Here is a 13,984-nt window from a genome sequence, read left to right as displayed (position 1 = left end):
CAACAGGACTTCATTGGTCTGGCTTAGACAGCTACAGGCCAGGCGTGCTCCTGATGATATGCGCCTCCACCAGGATGTCAACAAACTGGTGGCGGTGTTAGAATTTTCTTCTGATGCTACCCTCAACGCGGCCAAGTTCGCATCTCGAGCGGTAGCATCCAATGTGGCGTCCTGCCTCTTCCTTTGGTTCGCCATTGGCAGGTGGGCCTTCATTCCAAATGGCGCTTAGCATCCACCTCTTCAAGGGTGGGCCTCTGTTTGGTGCCGCGTTGGATCCTATCTTAATCAAGACCCGAGACAAATGCAAGGTGCTCCCGTCAATCAACAGACGCACAGACAGGAGGCAACAACATTACAATAGACGGCAGCCCTTTTCTGCTGGGGACGCTGGGTACAACACAACTCCCCAGTACAATAGGTCCTATACGCAGTCACAGAACAGGGTCCAGGACCGTTCCAGTGCCAGGGATAGAGGCCGCCAACAGATCCAGCAGCAGCCTCAGGGCCGGTGGTCATTTCGTGGCTCCAACAAGCTGTCTTTTCGTAGATACCGGTGACTCGCATAGGGTGGGGCCTATTGGTGGGCATTTAACAGCCTTCGCTCAGCAATGGTCAGAGATCACCTCAGACGCCTGGGCCCTCCAAACCGTGAGACTGGGCCTCACTCTAGAATTTCTCTCTATTCCCCCGAGGCGTTTCATCAGGTGCCCAGTACCCAGGTTTCAGGTAATGAGGCGTCTGATGGACACCGAAATCCAACATCTACTATCAATCAACGCCATAGAGGAGGTACTGAAAGGGGAGGAAAGGCTAGGGTTTTACTATATTCTATTTCTAGTCCCCAAAAACTCGGGAGGATGGCGAGCCATCCTAGACTTGAAATGGCTCAACCAATACCTAAAATATCAGAGGTACAAGGTGCAATTGCTCAAAAGCATCTTATCCTGCATACGCCAGGGCGACCTGCTGACCTCAATCGACATCAAGGAGGCTTACCTCCACGTGCCAATACATCCGGCACATCAAAGGTTCTTGCGGTTCCACTTCGCAGGGCGGCACCTTCAATATCGGGCCCTGCCATTTGGCCTCTCATCGGCCCCAAGAATCTTCACAAAGTTGCTGGTGGTGATAGCCGCACCTCTTCGGTCGCTACCCATAAGAGTCAATTGCTACCTAGATGACATCCTAGTCCTGTCACCATCCCGCAACCAGGCAGATCGAGACCTGCAGACCACAATCGACACAGTGCAGCGCCATGGCTTCGTCCTGAACTTTCCAAAGAGTCACTTGCATCTGACCACCTCTCTCTTGCACCTCGGGACCATCATCAACTCAGAGCTGTGTGAGGTGTCACTATCTTAGGAGAGAGGACAAAGCCTGCAGGACCTGGTGAGTCATGTACTGTCACAGAGGTCCATACCACTGGCAGTTCTTTCCCAGCTCCTTGGGAAAATGATCTCATATATAGACATTGTCCCCTGGGCACGGTTCCACGTACGACTGCTCCAATGGTTTTTGCTCCCCTTCCAGAGAGCCCACACCAGCCACTTGCAAACCAGGGTACGAGTATCACCCACAGTGTGATGGTCACTCCGGTGGTGGACATCCTCCAAACTAGAAGATTCTAGAAGAACAGCGCAAGTTCTCCTGGTCGCACCGATGTGGCCCTGTCGCCCTTGGTAGGCCGATCTCGTCCATCTGTCTGTCTTGCGGCATGGAGAATTCCGGACAATCAGATACATCTCTCCCAGGGGGGTCTCATCCATCCGAACCCCCAACTGTTACAGTTAGCCGTGTGGTACGTGAGCAGGCTCTCTTGACTCGACAGAATTTCTGTGACAAAGTCATTGACACAATCCAAGCGGCACGACGTCCGTCCACAACTCGCATCTATGAGGCCACCTGGCAGGCCTTCTGCAGGTGGGGCCACACGACCAGAATTGATCCATTCACGGCATCTGGGCAGCGAGTCTTGCAGAGAGTTCTATCACCAGCTGGAGTCCCTGACCAGCCTAGCTCCCGCCCTTGAGACTCATTGCTTTGGCATGTCCCATGCTTGGATTCCTCAAGCAGCGCACAGGAGAATGACTGTTGACTTACCTTAACGGTCCTTCTATGTGCGCTGCGAGGGGAATCCAAACCTGCCCTCGGCTTCAGCTGGAGCTGGCACTGGACACTTCGCTCTGGTTACCTGTTTAATCATCTTCTAGTTCCTAGCCGGTTCTATTACATCTTTTGGATTGGCTGAGCCTTCATACAAAACTGAACTAGCCCAGTCAGAGGAGGCGTGGTCAACAATTATATAACTCAGCCTCTAGGCTAATGGGCAAAGTTAACCCATGCTTGGATTCCCCTCGCAGCACACATAGAAGGACCGTTCAGGTAAGTCAATGGTCGATCTAACAGGAACAGGAAGTGTCTCACAGGAGCAGATAGTCGTAAATCCTACAGAGGCAGGAAATGTATCACTGAACAATGGAGATGAATGCTAGAGAGGAATAAAGCTGCATACAAGGCCGACATAACACCTGTAACAGCTTAGGCATGCAGTGGGGAGGGGATGTGCCTGCCCATGGCCTTTTTTTTGGTCCCAGGAGGCTCCAGGGAGGCCTGCTAAGCCCAAAACTGGATCCAGGGGGGGGGTCACATGCGCATGGGGAGGGGCCTGCACATTATATTGTGGGCACGTGCACGTGCATGCACTTTCAGCACACAAGAACAAAAAGGTTAACCATCACTGCCCTAATTAATTCATGAACTCAAGAGCAGGCCAGGAATGCTTTACGAGTTGATGGGGCACCTGTGGTGGTCAGATGCTAAGACAGGACTTCCCTCAAACCCTTCCTCTCTCTCATTACAATCTCCTTCCTTCCTTCCTTCCCTTTTTTTCCTTCCCTTCTTTTTCCTTCCATCTTCATTCTAATTTCTTCTTCCTTCCCCTCTTTCCTTCATGTTTAATTATTATGTTTACTCTTTACTTATTTTCCCCTTGCTCTCTTCCTATGTTTCCTTCTTTTTCTTTGTCTTTCCTCTTTCCCTTTCTCCTTTCCTGTCCCTTCTTGCATGCTCAAATGCAAAAGGGGAAACGATTCTCCTTTGGTTTCGTTTTCAGTTTGTTTTGCCAGTCCTCTGCCAACAAAAACGGAGCTCGGGAGGGCTGTGCGTGACCCTGTTTTCGTCTGCAACGGCTTCCTGCAGCCTTCTGCCAGTGAAAACAGAGCTTGGGAGTCCTGCGCGCTGCCTCCGCGAGCTCCATTTTTGCTGGCAGAAGCACCGTGGGCCAGTCCTTTGCTGTTTCCAGATGGCCCCGCGGGTCAGATCTAAGCACCCCATGGATCGATCCAGCCCAGGGGCCTTGAGTTTGACACTGGCTGGTGTATTCAACCTTTCCCTTTCTTTCCATTCTGCTTTCGGTGGTGGGATTTTTGGAAAAGGAACATTTGTTGGTCGTTTTGTTCCTTCTGCTCCTTAATCCACCCATCTGACCAAATCCTCTCCACCTCCTATGTGCTTTCTGATACCCCTCCCAGTTTTAAAGATATTGAGCCTTTAAAGACCCGAATATCCTTTGCTCAGCCTCGCATGTTTTTCAGACTCAAGAAGCTATTCCCCAAAGGCGGGTCCATCAGAGGTTGCATGAAGGGATTGAAAGCTTTGGGCAAATACGTGGACTTAAAACGCATGAACACCATCGGAGTGAGTTACGGCTGCACCTTGGACCTCCTGGTAAGACGATGTATCTATGGACCTCTTTATTGTAGCACGCAGCTATCGTGTTTCCCCGAAAATATGACCTGTCCTGAAACTAAAGCCTTGCCACATATTTCGTGTGGGCAAAAATATTAGCCCCCCCCCAAATAAGCCCCCTGGACAATCCCCCTCCCTCCGGCCAGGCAGAGCACCGCTCGCCAACCTAGCGGTATCCCGAAGGCACCAAGCTATGGGAATGAGGTGGGAGTCAAAGGCACTCGCATTGCTTGGTGATTTCGGGGTACCGCTAGGTCGGTCAGCAGCACTATGCCCAGCTGAAGAGGGGGGGTTGCTGGGCAGCTGCTCTCTTGCGAGTGGGCTCCCAAAGAGCCCGACTCAGCCTCAGGGTTGAATGCCATGAGGTGACCACGCTCGCGAGCAGCCGCCCAGCAACCCCTTTTTCCAGCCGGGCACAGCACCGCTGACCGACCTAACGGTATCCGGAAGGCACCAAGCAATGCAAGCTCCTGTTTGCCGCCCTCCACCTCCTGCGGCTTATTACCTTCGGAATGCCCCTAGGTGAGTGAATGGGGCTCTGCATGGCTGGAGAGGGGGGTTGCGCAAGCAGCTTTGAAAGCCGCAAAAAAAAAAAACCAAGTGGCCGGCGGCACCAGCAGCGGAGATGCCCTGGCTCTGCAGGTACTGTAGAGTTAGCCAAGGGAATTGTGAGCCTGCAAGTTGGGTGAGCTGGGAGCAGAAAAGCCTCTCGGTCAACCCCCCTTTCCCCCTCTGAACGACCACTCTCTTGGCCATCCCAGGTGCGGTCTCTAAACAAACAGTGTGAAAGAGAGATGCCTGCTGAAAGAGGACAGGCAGCTGTGTTCTGTAATAGAACTGCTCCGCTGGGTGGGAGAAAGAAAGCACAGAGCCCAATGAACTGAGCTTCGTTTCAAGCTTGAATTTCTCCACCACAGTGCACTGGATCTCCTCTGGTTTATATGCTAGAAAGTTATGCTTTCTTTCTTTTTTAATGCAAATTTAAATAGTCAGACAAACAAATAAGATGAAACAAAAGAAAAACATCTATTCAACCCTAACAACAACCCCAAAGAAAAAAAGTGTATAAAGAAGAGGAAAAAATAGTCAATTAAACATTTAATATGTAGAATCCACCCTGGCTGTATGCTGAAAGAAAAAAGCAGTGAATTCTGCTCTCCTCCTTTTACAGACAGACAGAGTGACAGACAGACCAAGATAGAGTGATAGAGTGATAGAGATACATAGATAGATAGATAAATAGATAGATAGACAGACAAACAGACAGACAGACATACAGACAGACCTAGATAGACAGACCTAGATAGACAGACAGACAGACAGACAGACAGACAGACCAAGATAGATAGATAGAGATAGATAGATAGATAGATGATAGATAGATAGATAGATAGATAGATAGATAGATAGATAGATAGATAGATAGATAGATAGATAGATAGATGATAGATAGATGATAGATAGATGATAGATAGATAGATACCGTGTTTCCCCGAAAATACGACATGTCCTCATAATACAGCCATGCCACATTTTTCTGGTGGGCAAAAATATAACCACCACCCTTGCATATAAGACCCCTGGACAACCTTCCACCTCTGGCCAGGTAGAGCACCGTTCACCAACCTAGCAATATCCCGAAGGTGCCAAGCCACGGGAACCTGGGGGTGGCAAAGGTGATCGCGTTGCTTGGTGCCTTCAGGATACTGCTAGGTTGGTGAGCAGCGCTGTGCCCAGCTGAAGAGGGGGGTTGCCGGGCGGCTGCTCTCTTGCAAGCGGGCTCCCAAAGAGCTGGGCACAGACTCATGGGCGAATGGCTGTGTTGTGCTGTCACAGCAGCGCAACACAACAGCCATGAAGCGACCACGCTCACAAGCAGCCACACAGCAAACCCCCTTTGCAGCCAGGCACAGCACCATTCACTGACCTAGGGGTATCTCCAAGCCGTATGAGTGCCTGTTCGCTGCCGCCCGGCTCCCATGGCTTGGCACCTTCCAAATGCCAGTGAATGGCGCTCTGCATGGCTGGAGAGGGGGGTTGCGCGAGCGGCGGTTCTGCTCTCGCTCACCCACCTCCCAATGCATGGCCCAGCTCTCATTACAGAGCCAGGGCACCTCCGCCGCCGCCGCCATCTCAGCCTGGCTTTTTCCGCGGCTTCCAACCCGAGTCTTGCCCGGCTCTTTGGGAGCCCGCTCGCAAGAGCAGCTGTCTGGCAACCCCAAAACAATAAACCCTCCCCCCATAATAAAGCCCAAGCCATATTTTGTAGGTAAAAAGAAAATAAGACCCTGTCGTATTTTCGAGGAAACATGGTAGATAGATAGATAATGATGATAGATAGATAATGATGATAGATAGATGATAGATAGATAGATGATAGATAATGATGATAGACAGATAGATAGATAATGATATACAGAAGATAGATAGATAGATAGATAGATAGATAGATAGATGATAGATAGATAGATAGATAGATAGATAGATAGATAGATGATAGATAGATAGATAGATGATAGATAGATAATAGATAGATAATCATAGATAGATAATATGATAGATAGACAGAAGATAGATAGATAGATGATAGATAGATAATAGATAGATAATCATAGATAGATAATATGATAGATAGACAGAAGATAGATAGATAGATGATAGATCGATAGATAGATAGATGATAGATAGATAGATAGATAGATAGATAGATAGATAGATCATTACACTCATCTTCAAAAACCATCTGTTATTGTATTTAGCACGTAGAAAATCCACAAACGGTTTTGGCAGTCATGGCATCCTAGCTAACCATTCTGTTCTTTTTGGTAGCCCTGGGGTTTGGGTTTGTTTGTTTTTTTGGTTCGATCTAAGGAAACTCCACTTCATTGGGTGTTGCACCTGTCCTTTTCCAGGTGTCTCGTTCAGTGAAACTTCATGGCTCCGGCTACTTGACTCTCTCGCTGAGGAACGTCCCCCCGTTGCAAGACTTCTACACTGGTTTTAGCTTCCGTACCAGTCAGAGTCGTGGCTTGCTCTATCACCATGATACAAAGGTAGGCCATTTGGGCCTTGAAGGAATTGCTCCCCAAAATAATAGTCTCCTGCATATAGTATTGGCTGAACGGTGAGAAATAACTCCTAACTAACTGGCATCCAGAACCGTAGGAAAAAACAATGCTAAATGCTAGTCTCACTATTTGTGTAGCTGGAAAGATAGTCGGGATAATATTTTGCATTCTTAAGAAAAGAAACAGATGAGGGGTTTTAACCAACAGCTGTAACTCAAGGAGGGAAAGTATACCTTTCCATAATATTTGTCCCACCTGAGACTCTTTTTATAAGACTTATCAACTTCACTCTTCTTTTATTGGTATCTATCTGTATCTTCCTATCTCTCTATCACTGTCTATATATCATCTATCTATCGTCTATCTGTATCTATCTACCTATTTCTATCTCCATCTTCTATCTATCTCATATCTCTAGCTATCTTTATCATCTCTCCAGCTGTATCTTTCTGCCTCCCTTTATCTATCCATCCATCCATCCTTCTTCTCTATCATGTCTGTGTGTGTGTGTGTGTGTGTGTGTGTGTGTCTATCTTATCTATCTATCATCTATCATCCATCAGTCATCTCTATTTATCACATCTCTCTATCTCTACCATCTCTGTTATCTACATATAGCTTATCTCTAGCATCTTTATCATCTCTCTATATTTGTCTGCCTATATCTTCTAGCCATCCATTGATCCATCCTGTCAGGGGAAAAACACCCTGTAGAAATCTGAGATCTATGGACCGAGGCTGATTCCCTTCCGCATATCTTTTGAGATATTAAGAAAATAAATAAAAGTCTTTGACAAGTATTCTAATTAACAAACAAACTTTAATAAAAGTAAATAAAAGTAAAATAAACTAATTGTTACATTTTGATAATGAAAGCTCCGGTTGCCAAGTTGGCAGCCGAACAAAGAAGAAAGGAATTAGTTCTGGAATATGTAACGCATGCGCAATAAATCACTTTCAGATAAGAAGTTTTATGACCTGCGCAATAACTCTTTCTTAGTTTAACTCTTGAGTGTCAGTTCATGCCTAGCAAACTTTTTAACATCGTGACACCCCTTCTTTTGCTAGTCTGGGCTGACGTCATCAAATCATCAATTAAGGCACATCTTCTTTCGCAGATACTCGTGTTGATTTGCGGCAAGTGGTTTGTTAAGCATGTCTGCGATCTGATCATGTGTAGAAACATATTGCAATTTAACAAAACCTTGCTTAACTAATTGCTTTGTGTTTTGATAACGAATGTCAATGTGTCTGGACCTAGAACCTGTAAAATGTGACTCAGAAATATAAACCACAGATACATTATCTTCCATCACGGTGATTGGTCGAATCGGACGTGTCCAGATATCTGTGATCAAAGCATCAAACCACGTTAGAGAATTACAAGCATCTGAAACACAAGCATATTCAGCTTCAGTAGATGAACATGAAACAAAACTCTGTTTTCTCACTTGCCAGTAAACAGGACAACCATTTAGGAACATCATTTAACCAGAAGTGCTTTTGCGTGACTTCTTGTCGCTCGCCCAGTCAGAATCAGCAAAACAAATCAACTTTGGTTGATCAGCGTGTGTTGGTTCTAGCAATAACTTCATGTGTTTAGTGTGTTTTAGGTATTTCAATAACTTCTTAATGCATGACCAATGAAATTGTGTTGCCTTACCTACGTGTCGTGATAAAAGATTAACACTAAGTGCGATGTCAGGTCTGGTCCAGCTACTAATGTATAATAGTGAACCAATGACTGAACGATAAAGTGTTTGATCCTCGAACTCAGGACTTGGTTCATGTGTTAAGTTGTGAAAATCTGTTTGCATGGGTGTCTTTGTTGTGCTAGCATCTTTCATGTTGCAATGATGTAGAATGTGGTCAATTTTCTCCTCTTGTGAAAGACTAAACCCCTTCTGTGTCTTTTCAATTTGAACAGTGCTAATGTGTCCTAAAGATTTTAGTGTGAAGTATCTCTGCAAACTTTTAGCAAAAATCTTACTCATTTTCTTATTTGGACCAATATAAACAATATCATCAACATAAACAAGAATTATCTCATATGCATTGTTAGATCTTTTTGTGAACACGCATTCATCAGTTTCGGACTTAATAAAGCCCATTGAATTTAGTTTGTCAGTAAGACATAAATACCACATTAAACCTGACTGTTTCAGACCATAAAGACTTTTGTTCAGGAACCAGGTATCCCCTTCTTGCTTTCGGAATCCTGGAGGGCTTCTCACGTAGATCTCTTCATCTAGGTCTGCATGTAGATAAGCTGTGTCCACATCAAATTGGAAAACTTCTAAACCAAGAATAGTTGCAGTGGTTAAGGCAATTTTTACACTTTCAGTTCTGACTGTTGGTGAGTAAGTGTTTGTGTAGTCTTCAGGATAACGTTGAGCGAAACCCTGAGCTACAAGTCTAGCTTTGTATAAAGACTCACCATTCGGTTTCTTCTTGATTCTGTAGACCCATCGAGTGCCAATGACTTTCTTGTTTGCTGGAGGTTTTGCAGGTGTGAATACATTAAGTTTCTTTAAACTGTCCATTTCATCCTGCATTGCATCATACCACTTGTCTTGTTCTGAATCAGGAAGCTGTTTGATTTGTGTGAATGTCTCTGGAGGAAGAGTAACATTGCAAATCAAAGGTACTGGTGTTTTTGTCAATTGCCATGAATAACGTTGTGGAGGGATTCCTTTTGTGGCTCTCTTGGAGCGTCTAGGAACATCAGTCCAGTCTTCTTCTTCTTCTTCATCATCATCATCCTCGTCCTCACGTTCGTCGCTAGCATCAGCATCCGCGGCTTGCGAAGACGGAACATCAATTTGTGAAGAACTGGTAGAAGGAATATCTGCCTGCGAATTGTCATCAGGCTGCGTGGCATCTGGAACACCATCTCTAGGAAAATAAACTTCAGGATCATTGGAATGAATCCTGGACCAATCAATGTCTTCCTCAAAATTAGCAGATTGTGAAATGACAATCACATGTTTAGTATCAATGAATTTGTACCATTTTGAATTATCATCAATACCCATAAATCTTAGTCTCTTTGCTACTATACCTCCCTTTCTTCTTTGACTTAAGGGAGTGTTCACCATAGCATATGAACCAAAAATATGGAGGTTCTTGAGATCGGGCTTGTAGCCATACAGCATGTAGAAAGGAGTTTGATTGATTACACTGCTCCAAGTACGGTTGACAATGTAATTTGCATATTTGATTGCTTCACCCCAGTATGCGTTACTGAGATTGGCATAATAATAATAATAATAATAATAATAATTTGAATTTATTAGCCGCTCCCTTTCCAAGTAGGACTCGGGGCGGCGTACAATGGAGCATATAAAACATAGAAGATGTATCAAAACACATAAACGTACATACATACAAAACACACATACACGGAGGAGGTAACAAATTACATCATTTAGACAGTTAAAAATCAGCATTAAAATACCCCAATTGTAGGAAACCCAATATGCAGTTAAAAATTTGACATTTAAAAGACAATTTAAAAAACAGTAGGAGGAATAAGAGAGATTACGATTGCGATTGAGCCAGGCCAGATAATTGAAAGAGGTGGGTCTTCAGCTGTACACGGAAGGAGCGGAGATCGGAAGTAATCCTGATGTCACGGGGGAGGTCATTCCACAGGGCTGGGCCCATCACAGAGAAGGCTCTGCTCCTGGGTGTCGCCCCCCGGCACTGTTTGGCGGACGGCACCCGGAGAAGTCCCTCTCTGTGTGAGCGAATTGGTCGTAGGGATGTGTGGGGCAGGATGCGATCCTGCATGTAACTAGGCCCTGTGCCATGAAGCGCTTTAAAGATCATAATCAAAACCTTGAAACGCACTCGGTAGACCACAGGAAGCCAGTGCAGCTCGCGCAGGAGAGGTGTTACAGGGGAGTATCTAGTCCTCCCCATAATCACCCGCGCGGCCGCGTTCTGGACCAACTGTAGTCTCCGAGTGCATCTCAAGGGAAGCCCCATGTAGAGAGCATTGCAGTAATCCAGGCGAGACGTCACTAGCGCATGGGTGACTGTGCGTAGGGCATCCCGGTCCAATAAGGGGCGCAATTGGCGCATCAGGCGGACCTGATGGAACGCCCCCCTTGCCACGGCTGTTACATGGTCATCCATGGACAGCCGGGCATCTAGGAGGACGCCCAAATTGCGCACCTGTTCCATGGGGGCTAGTTGGACGCCCCCGATGGCCAGAGATGGAAGCACCTGGTTGAACCGGGAGGCCGGAAGCCACAGCCACTCCGTCTTGGAAGGGTTGAGTTTTAGTCGGTTGCCATCCATCCAGACCCGTACGGCCTCCAGACACCGGGACATCATTTCGACGGCCTCATTGGGGTGGTTCGGGGTGGAAATGTATAGCTGAGTATCATCAGCATACAGATGATATCCCACCCCAAAACCACGGATGATCTCGCCCAGCGGTTTCATATATGTGTTGAACAGGAGAGGCGAGAGCACCGATCCCTGTGGCACTCCACATGTGAGTGGCCTCCGGGTCGAACTCTGCTCCCCTGCCAACACACGTTGCGTCCGATCAGAGAGGTAGGAGCCAAACCACCGTAAAACGGTGCCCCTGACTCCCAGCCCCTCTAGCCGGTGCAACAGGATACCATGGTCGATGGTATCGAACGCCGCCGAGAGATCTAACAGGACCAGGATAGAGGAACAACCCCTATCTCTGGCCCTCCAGAGATCATCAACCAATGCGACCAAGGCCGTCTCCGTGCTGTGCCCGGGTCGGAAGCCAGACTGGCGCGGGTCTAGATAATCATTTTCCTCCAGGTGACGTGGGAACTGCTGTGCCACCACACTCTCTACAACCTTCGCTAAAAAAGGGAGGTTGGAGACTGGACGATAATTGACTAGGTCCGTTGGGTCCAGGGAAGGCTTCTTGAGCAGGGGCCTCACCACCGCCTCTTTCAAGGCGGCCGGTAGAGACCCCCTCACCCAACGAGGCGTTCACCAGGCCCAGGAGCCAGTCGCGCGTAACCTCCCAGGATGCCAGTACAAGCCAGGAGGGACACGGGTCCAATAAACATGTGGTGGGTCGCAGACGTCCACGTAACCTGTCCAAATCCTCGATGGCAACCGAGTCAAACTCCTCCCAAAGCGGTCCCTCAAGACTCGCCACGGGCGTCTCTACTGAACCACTGAAAGGGGCCCATCCCATCCGGATTTGAGCGACTTTGTCCTGTAGATATTTCCCAAACTCCTCTGCTCTGCCCTGTAATGGGGCTTCCCGTGGTCTCTCAAACAAGAGGGAGCGGGTCACCCGAAACAGAGCGGCAGGGCGGTTATCTGCAGACGCAATAAGAGCGGCACAATGTTGACGTTTGGCCGCTCTTAATGCCACGAGGTACGTCTTCAAATAGGCTCGTGCCTGTGCTCGGTCAAATTCGGAACGGGAGGATCTCCAACGACTCTCTAGGCGTCTCTTGTGGCGTTTCATCACCCTTAGCTCCTCGGTAAACCAAGGTGCCAGGGTGGTTCGTCGCCGCAGGAGAGGCCGCAAAGGCGCCACCCGGTCTAGGGCCCCGGTAGTCGCACTATTCCATGCGTCTACCAGGTCCTCCACTCGGGGGCGGGTCAGGTCCACAGGAGGTGGCCCAAGTTCCGTCTGGAACCTGTCTGGTTCCATCAGGCGCTTGGGGCGGAACCATCTAATACCTTCCAGTTCCGCCTCCTCGCGGCGGGGGGTAGCACCAGGGAAGTCCAGCCGGAGAAGTGAGTGATCCGACCATGACAGGGGAATAATGTCTAGATCCCCTATTCCCAGATCACTCATCCACTGGCCAGAGACGAAAACAAGGTCCAGGGTGTGGCCTCCCTCGTGAGTAGGGCCCTGAATTAACTGGGTCAGGTCCATGGCTGTCATGGAAGCCATGAACTCCCGCACCCCCTCAGACGCTTCTCCCATCGACGGCAGATTGAAATCCCCCATCACTAAAAGTTTGGGGGTCTCAACCGCCACCGATGAGATCAGCTCAAGGAGTTCGGGCAGGGCCGCTGAGGTATAGCGAGGAGCCAGGTATACTATCAGCAGGCCCAACTGCCTCCCTGGGCCCCATCTCACGACGAGGGACTCACACCCGGATGTCTGCGGCACGGTGAACTCTCTCGGCTCTAAGTCTTCCTGGATAATCACTGCTACCCCGCCGCCCCTTCCCTGGGCCCGAGGCTGGTGAAATGCTCGATAACCTGGCGGGCACATTTCCACAAGGGGTAGACCTCCCTCGTGGCCCAACCAGGTCTCGGTTATTCCGGCGAGGTCCGGCTCCCCCTCCAAAATTAGATCGTGGATGAGGGGGGCCTTATTGACAACGGACCTCGCATTGCATAACAGCAGTCTCAGGCCTTGGGTCTGTAGATCCTGACCACCTAGTATGCAGGGGTTGGTACAAACGACCGGGAATGACCAAAAACCCCGGTCTCCCAACCGACTACGCGCTCTTAAACTGTCCTCGCACCTGCCCCTCCCCACGACCGTTGGTATTAAGGAGCCCTGCACAGGAATGCTATCTTCCCTCTCCTCCCCCACTCCGCTCCCTCCTCTTTCGACCACACCTAGGTGCCTGGCTCTTCCATCCCTCCTGACCGGTTCCCCACCCCCACCCCTGGAACCCCTTACAATTTTTAAAAAAGAATTTATTAAAAAACCCCTCAATGTGCGCTTCCTCCACCTCTCTGGGTTAATAAACCCGTCCTCGAGGTGGGTCCTAGAAAGGGCAGAAGGACATAACTGCGAGAGGGGGGACTCCCGCAATAAAATAAGGTCAGACCTCGCATACATGACAAATGATAAATAGTAAATACACCGGGCTAAAGATGGATTCTGGGTGCTGAGATGTTAAATAAGTCTTCTAGAAGACAACGCATCATGGTTTGTAGAACCCCTTGTCTTCTTTCTACGACTCCGTTATGAGCCGGTGTATATGGAGCAGATGTCTGATGAAGAATTCCATTCTTACGCATCCAGTCCTGGAAACGCTGAGACATGAATTCTGCACCACGGTCACTCTGGATTCTGGCGATGCGAACTTGGTATTGTGTAGAAACAAAAGCTGCAAAGTCTTTAAAGATCTGAAAGGTCTCAGATTTCTCTTTCATAGGATATACAAATCCATATCTAGAATGATTATCTACAA

At 48.1% G+C, this 13,984-nt stretch overlaps 1 protein-coding gene across 1 annotated transcript in view; it reads left to right on the top strand.

Moving 5' to 3' along the window:
* LAMA5 (laminin subunit alpha 5) overlaps window positions 1-13,984 on the top strand; it is a 258,524-nt gene that overhangs the window by 223,081 nt on the left and 21,459 nt on the right. Inside the window, exons 68-69 of the mRNA XM_081949680.1 lie at window positions 3,594-3,726; window positions 6,660-6,800. Of these exons, the coding sequence (XP_081805806.1) occupies window positions 3,594-3,726; window positions 6,660-6,800 (274 nt within the window). The remainder of the gene's footprint in view (window positions 1-3,593; window positions 3,727-6,659; window positions 6,801-13,984) is intronic.

Source organism: Natrix helvetica, assembly GCF_964273705.1.
Source record: "Natrix helvetica genome assembly, chromosome: 3".
In the NCBI taxonomy this organism is placed as follows: domain Eukaryota; kingdom Metazoa; phylum Chordata; class Lepidosauria; order Squamata; family Natricidae; genus Natrix; species Natrix helvetica.
Note: the sequence above shows the minus strand (reverse complement) of the source record. Positions and strands in the feature narration are given on the sequence as shown.